This window comes from Lupinus angustifolius, unplaced genomic scaffold (assembly GCF_001865875.1).
Source record: "Lupinus angustifolius cultivar Tanjil unplaced genomic scaffold, LupAngTanjil_v1.0 Scaffold_144_12, whole genome shotgun sequence".
NCBI lineage: Eukaryota > Viridiplantae > Streptophyta > Magnoliopsida > Fabales > Fabaceae > Lupinus > Lupinus angustifolius.
Genome location: NW_017725553.1, coordinates 45,065 through 52,900, shown reverse-complemented (window position 1 = coordinate 52,900; position 7,836 = coordinate 45,065). Strand labels below are relative to the sequence as shown.

At 33.1% G+C, this 7,836-nt stretch overlaps 2 protein-coding genes across 7 annotated transcripts; both read right to left on the bottom strand.

Annotated features, from left to right (window-relative positions):
* Window positions 1-1,711: 1,711 nt before the first annotated feature.
* LOC109340130 lies at window positions 1,712-6,534 on the bottom strand. 6 transcript variants are annotated; one of them, XM_019577706.1, is made up of 7 exons: window positions 4,254-6,534; window positions 3,851-4,177; window positions 3,655-3,760; window positions 2,427-3,551; window positions 2,106-2,347; window positions 1,815-2,021; window positions 1,712-1,731 (listed from the first exon to the last, which is right to left on the bottom strand). In XM_019577706.1, the coding sequence occupies exons 1-4, from the start codon at window positions 6,518-6,520 to the stop codon at window positions 2,838-2,840; spliced, it is 3,414 nt and encodes a 1,137-aa protein (XP_019433251.1). In that variant the 5' UTR covers window positions 6,521-6,534; the 3' UTR covers window positions 1,712-1,731; window positions 1,815-2,021; window positions 2,106-2,347; window positions 2,427-2,837. The 6 variants fall into 6 exon arrangements, with proteins under 6 accessions (XP_019433251.1, XP_019433252.1, XP_019433253.1 ...); XM_019577707.1 differs by having other exon boundaries at window positions 2,106-2,335; XM_019577708.1 differs by having other exon boundaries at window positions 2,106-2,300.
* On the bottom strand, window positions 1,797-2,667 carry LOC109340131. Its single transcript, XM_019577711.1, has 3 exons — window positions 2,427-2,667; window positions 2,106-2,347; window positions 1,797-2,021 (listed from the first exon to the last, which is right to left on the bottom strand). The coding sequence occupies exons 1-3, from the start codon at window positions 2,665-2,667 to the stop codon at window positions 1,797-1,799; spliced, it is 708 nt and encodes a 235-aa protein (XP_019433256.1).
* Window positions 6,535-7,836: the final 1,302 nt, after the last annotated feature.

Genomic DNA, 7,836 nt, shown 5'->3' with positions numbered 1-7,836 from the left:
TTTTGGCTTACATTTATAATCTTTAAGTACTAGTTTGAATTTTTAATTTCTTTGACTTCAAATTGGTATACCTCTGATATTTTAAGGATAGAAATGATTGTTCACTCTAATAATAAACAATAATTAATAACATTTTTGAATTAGAGATAAGAGTGATTTTGGTTGTTATAGATTTTTAACAATAATAAAAGCATATTAATTACTACTATGATTCAGAAGTTTAACTATAAATATATCGTTTGTTACTCAATTGACACACATAGAGAAACAGATAAACACATAAAAACATAAGAGAGAAACACTACAGAATCTCAAGGGGATAACTCAAAATTTGCATCCTTCCTCTCATTCTTGTAATACTGAGATAACAACTAAGAGGGGGTGAATTAGTTGTCTTAAATCTTTGCCAATTTTTCTGCAATTCAATAAATTGAATTAAGAAAACTTTAACTATGGCAAGGATTTCTTTTACAAGATTTGAAACTATCACTACAGTAAAACTTCCTGTTAGCCACGGTTTCAACCGTGGCTAAAGTGGGGGAAAACCGTAGCTAGATTGAGTGGCCACACTTAATGTCGTTGTGGCAAGGAATGGCGTTGCTAAAAATTAGCCACAGTCATTATGTTATTTCACTACACTTCTGTGAAACGTGGTAACATTTATTTAGCCACAGTCTGTTTAATTCAGCTACAGTCGAGCCGTGGCTAAGTTTCTAATTTTGCCACACCACAACCGTGGCTAAGTTGCTTATTTTTCTACAATCCATCCGTGGCTAATTAAATTTTTTTAAAGTTACTTTCTTACATACTCCTCTTATGATCCCAATGTGTCATTGTCTCACAATCTTTATTTTCAATAATATAATGGTAAATTTATAATAAAATTAAATATTTGCTAGCTAATAATAATAAAATTGAATCTTATACAATTACAAAATGTTTAACATTCAAAAATGCTTATAAACACAAAATGCAAAATGTTATGATCATATAAGTTCATGAATTTTAAGAAACCATATCTAAGATGGTGGAACATCACGAGCGAAAGTGGTTAACTCACTACCAAATTTTTCGACTAGAAACTTCTCAAGAGTAGCCAAACGATTCTGAGTATGTGCAAGTTGCTCCTTGGTCTCTTCATACCCTGATAGTTTTACTTCTAAAGTTTGTACATATTTCTTCAAGTCTTCAACATGTTGACTAGAGCCACTAGAATTCAAAAAACCAGTAAAATGTCTAGACGTTCCAAAAACACTGGAGGGACAAATACCAGTGCCCAAACCATGCACTCGACCTGAATGTTCAGCTCCATATGCTTTTCCAATTGCATCATTAGGATGAGCAAATACCTTTGATGAAACACCTGAAGTAGTGACATTTTCTTGATCTTGAGGTAAATGCTCTGATATTTTATCCTATTAAATAACAAGAAATTAATAATTTATATAGTGGCAAAATGCAAATTGCATGGCAGTAACCTATAATGGAAAATTGCATCAATAGAATCAGAAAGGACAAAATGATATTATGCGTTTGCCTACCTAACTAACTGCATACCATTATCCATTTCACAACTTAGGAAATGGTTCTAAAAATGATACACTTTTTAGGACATATGTAACACATCATGTATGAAAAGACTTTAAATTACTTACAGCTAGAGTTTTTCCTTCTTCGCTCATGGGAAACTTTAAGATTTTTGCGACTTCTAGTGTTCGCCAAACTTTGTTTCTACAATTGCCAAACATTGTAGTCATTATATTAAAAAAATACAAGTCTTGGAGAAATTAAATACTTCACAACATAATGTTTACCTTCATCTTATCCTCCTTATAATGATGCACAAATGCAGTCCAATCAGCACAATCTAAACCTGGAGGAGGATTAGCAAGTATGTCTTCCTTACTTTTATTAGGATAGAAATACTTACACCTTAACCTATATTTATAGGCCCTCCATCTTTCACCTAGAGTACTCATAGCCCATTTGACTCCAGCAACATAATCAAACTCAAAATTTTCCTTCACACATTATTAAATACGCTAGTCAATTTTCAATGACAATAGGAAAAAATTATTAAAATTGCAAATTTTTTAAATAATCACCTCAATATATTTCCATTGTTGGTATCTATTATCCTTTGAAATCCAATCCCATCTTTTAACATAAATAGGACAAATTGTTGAGTTTTGAGCTAGTTTACCAAGAAACCTCACAAGTAAGTTTGAGCCATTGTCATTGCCTTGTCCATAACCATTGAGTTCCACAATAACTTTTTTAGTTTTTTCCAAATGCCAAACCTGAATTGCTTGCATTTTTCGAGTTTCAATTTCTCCTGAAGAGGTATCTGCAATTATGTACAAGAAGCAAAGTATTAAAGGTAAACACATAATAACATATTGAAGCTAATGGAATATTGCTCTTACCTTTAACCTTGACAAATAAGGGTTCTTCTCTATCTTTTGATTGAGTTTCATTAGAGTTTGAGGAGGTTTCAAAGTTGTCATCACCATATGAAGCATCGTTTGTGTTCACATGTGCAGGTTCAACACCCTCTTGATTGTCACTAGTTTGTTGTTGCATATTTTGGGTACTTTCGCTACTGTTTTCACCTTTTTGTCCTCGTAGCTTTTCTAGCATTACTTGTCCTGAATTCGCACGCTTCATATTGAACCAATTACCTGCACAGTTTGCTAAGAAAAGAACTATAACAAGAAACAAAATATATACTAAATGAATCATAACATGAATTATTAAAGATATAATGCAAAAAGTGTGGCACAAATTGTAAAAAAAGTCTATTTTATATTGTCAAGTACATAATATAGGATATTAAACTACTCTAACATTCTTCCTTCTTCATCATCACTAAAATTATCACAATCTTCATCATTATTTGATCCATGTTTTTCTTGTTCTTGTTCATTTACACCTTCCTGCACTAATTGTAATTCTTCGATGTTCTCCAAATGTTGCTCACAAAAAGATATGTCTTCCATTGATGACTCTTCTAAGTCCTCAAAGTTCAGATCACCCATATCATAGATGTCTCTAGGCTTCATGTGGCAAACACAACACCAACCTTGATCAACTGGATCATCAATATAATATACCATTCTAGCATCAGTTGCAAGGATGAATGGTTCATCTGCTTCATTTGCACCGGTGTGTATTAAACATGAAAAGTTTACACTTGTTATCCCAAATTTATCAATTTTGATTCCCTTGTTAAGTGTAGTGTCTACCCAATCACATTTGAATAGCACAACCCTTAACTTACCATAGTAGTCTAACTCTATGATGTCAACCAATTTCCCGTAGTACATAACATCACTTGATATTTCAATAGGTTCCTTACCACTTGAAAATCTCTTAGTTACAGCAGACATAACAATACCACTATTTTGTGTTCTCAATCCTTGCTCCTTCCTCTTTGTTCGAAATTTAAATCCATGGATATTATACCCATCAAATCTTCGAGAAATATTATTTGGCCCTTTTGCAAGACATTCAATTTCACTTGTAATATCTGGATCTTCCTTTCTCGCAACCTATTATTTTGTTGAAAGGTAAGGACAACTACATACACTCATGAGCTTTTGAGCATAAACAAAAGTTAGGTGAAATTATATATATATATATATATATTCTTACATATTCTTTAAACCACTCGTGGAAATGCTTGTGTACATATTCTTCCACAACTTTTGTGGAGTTTCTTTGCCCACGATGCATCCTTGTGACCTCAGTTTTACACTTTCTGTATGAGGAAGTTAATAGTTATCACATATTTGATATTGAAATGCATTATAGTATGAACATAAACTATTAATAAGAACATATAACTTACTCGCGAAATGTATCAACCAATTGACAATTAGTTAACACATAACGATGAGCTTGTAGCTTCTCAATGGGTGGTAACGAAAAAATCTTGCTTACACCAATAGGTTTTCCCAATGTAGGAAATATATTCGAAAAGATAGTAGATTCACTAAAAACATTGACCCCAATATCATCGTCATTGCGTCTTGGTCGATTGAACCTTGTTTCAATGTCACCATTCAGAAAATATCTGGAACAAAAAGTTAGAGATTCTTCCATAATATACCCTTCAGCTATACAACCTTCTGGTGCAGCCTTGTTACGAACATATGATTTTAAATGGCCAAGAGTCCTAGAACAAAAAGAAAATGAATCAACATTCAAGTCCTAATAAAATAAATAACTAAGCATGTAAACTAAAAATTTACCTTTCAATAGGATACATCCATCTATAATGTACAGGACCAGCAATCATTGCTTCCTCCCCAAGATGAATGACCAAATGAACCATGATAGTGAAAAAGGATGGAGGGAATATCATTTCCATATGGCAAAGGGTCAAAGCAATTCGTTGTTGGAGTTTCTCTAAATATTTGACATTTAAAACTTTGCTTGATAATTCTCTAAAGTAGTTACATAGCTCAATCAACACTGAAGTAACTTCTTTAGGAAGAGATCTTCTAAAGGCAATTGGAAAAATATGTTCCATCAGAATATGTGTATCATGGCTCTTTAGTCCAGAGATCTTGCGTTTCTTTAAATCAACACATCTAGAAATGTTTGATGAGAAACTATCCGGAAATACCACACTTTTAAGAATTTTTAGAAAGATATCTTTCTCTTGATTTTTCATTTTAAAGCATGATGGAGGAAACTTAGAGGAATTCGGATATGGATGAAGCTTCTCTCTAATTCCCATTGCATGTAAGTCTTTACGAGCTTTAAGATTATCTTTTGTTCTACTTTTGTCATCAAGTATTGTGAATAATACATTGTCACCAACATTTTTCTCTATGTGCATCATATCAAGGCAATGACGAATAAGAAGATATTTCCAATAAGGTAGATCCCAAAATATACCCTTTTTCTTCCATTGTGGTGGGTTGTTTTCACTCTTAACCTCATCACGGGGCCTTTTACGACCCGATTCTATATCTCGCAACATATTTGAACCTGGAGGCGGGATAGGGGCAGGTCTAAGCTCAATAGAACCATCAAAGGATGATTTATTGATCCTATACTTATGATCTAGTGGTAAATATCGACGATGTCCCATGAAGCAATATTTTCCGCCAAACTTTAGCCATTTAGACTCTGTATCAAAATTACATGATGGACAAGCAAGTGATGTATGAGTGTTCCATCCAGATAAGTTGTCTAGACCTGGGAAGTCACTAATAGTACAAAACAATGATGCACGCATTTGAAATGATTCTTTTGTAGAGGAATCATAAGCTTCCACTCCTTTCCACAATTTTTGTAACTCTGAAACTAGGGGCTGCAAGTAAACATCAATACTATTGCCAGGCATCTTAGGACCAGGAATTATCATCGACATTATGAGAGAAGTTTGCTTCATACAGTACCATGGAGGATAATTGTAAGCATACAACATCACAGGCCAAATGCTATTATTAGAACTTAAAGTTCCAAATGGATTGAAACCATCTGTAGCTAATGCAAGCCGTATATTACGAGAATCTAAAGCAAAGTCCGGATACATTTTGTCAAACTCCTTCCATGCTTTACTATCTCTCGGATGTCTTACCAACCCATCCGGGTTTGCCTTTTTAGCATGCCATTTCAAAAGCTCTGCAGTTTTAGAACACATGTATACTCTTTGCAATCTTGGTATAAGTGGGAAGTACCGTAAGACCTTTGCTGGTATATATTTTTTATTTTGGCCAACCACTATATCATTTGCACCACTAATATTTCCATTAGATTTCCACCTAGATGCATTGCAAATCTTACAATTATCTCTCTTCTTGTCTTCCAATGAACCCCAATATAACATGCAATTGTTCGGACATGCATGAATCTTTTCATAGCTTAAACCTAACTTCTTAATCAACTTTTTTGCCTCGTATAAAGATGCTGGGAGTTTAGCATGGGGAAAAGCATCATTTAAAAGATCAATGATCATAGAAAATGTTTTGTCAGTTGCACTACATAAGACTTTTATATGATACAATAGAACAATGAATGATATTTTACTATATTTTTTACAACCAGGGTACAATTCTTCATTTCCATCACCTAATTGCTCTTTTATTTTTTCTTGTTGGGCTTTACTTGCATCACCCCTAGGCTGGTCATCATTTGGTATATTTGAGTGGCCGGAATCTTGAATTCCACTATCATCAAAGATGCCAAAAACATCATCTAACATATCCTGCATTGGATATTGTCTAACCCACTCTTCTTGTGGTTGGGCTATAGTTTCAACATTATCTTGCACATGCTTTTCCCCATGCATGTACCAAAATGTGTACTTTCTAGGAAACCCTTTTTGAAGTAGATGACTAAACACTTCAATTCTATTACCCATTTTAAGAAATCCACATGTAATACAAGGACATGGAATTTGATCATTTATAGGTACATTTGAAAAGGCGAAATCCAAAAATTGCACCACCCCATCCAAGAACTCCTTTGATCTAATTGGTTTCTCAATCCAACTCTTATCCATCATAACTGTGTGAATCTGTTTTTTATGTTAAATTCAATTACTAAATCATTAGATATACTAAATGATTAACTTAACAACAACTTAAGTATTACCTCAATGCAAGCATGCATAACAAATTAAACCATGGTGTTTTGCAAATTCAGTCATATTAGTTGAAAATAATTTAATGCAGATATCTTGCTATCATTTATTTTGATATACTATAAAGATGCATGCCTGCATCAATGTCATAATCCCATAAAATCAACGTCATAATCCCATAAAATCAATGTCATTTTGCTAACGAGATACCTAACACACCCTTAAAAACTCAGCAAAATTCTAAAGAACCTATGGGGATATGATGTATGGTATTTACACTCAAAGTTATGGCTGCCTATAAATGATAAATAAAGCCCAAACTTGTTTTATTATGTCATGAATATGTACCATAAGAGTAAAGCAAAATACATCACCATATAGTAAAGATGAAGAGCAAAAGTTCCTTATGGAGTTATTGAAGATATCAAACTCTAGGGTTGGCACTGTAAAGCATACATTGGTTTAGCGAATATGGTTGCTTCTTTATCAATCACACGTGAATGCCTCTCATCTAATTTGGATTTTTATCATCTATGTGAACCAATCCTTGTTTCTCCTTGAAATGGACAGCTTTAGAATATATAACAACTCAATCACATTATCCAAGTTATTTCAATTTGCATAATAGCAATGATCCTAAAATCACAATGCATCACTATCCACAACCAATACGTTTTCCCTAAGTTGGTTCCTTGAAAACTAATGGTATATTAGCAGGTTTCATTTATGTACACCAATACATTACAACATAATTGATTTACTCTTTCTAGTTTTAACTACTAAAACATGACCTCAACATATACATAGTCAATTAATCTCAACATCAATCTAACATATCCAGGATTAGAAAAAGTGAAAAAATTAGGGATTTCAATATATTACAGAAATTACATCTCAATGTCAGGCTTGCTTCTTGTAGTTATATGCATAGAAGGCTTGGTATTTCTAATTGTATACTTAATACTTATTTCTCAATTTTCAACATAAGGAAAATTTTCAACTAGGAATGGTTGGAGACAAAGAAAACAACCTAAGGAGACTAAGACCCCATACATAATTGAGGGATTCATCTATTCATAGAAAAATCTCATCAATAAGACCATGTTTGGAAATCTAATTTTTAATCTGCAACTTTTGAATTAGGTTGGAACCTTACCATCTTAGCCATGTAAGTTTGAATAAGTCCAAGCATAAACAAATAATTTGTTTTGATACATTTAAAAACCTGTAGGGTATTC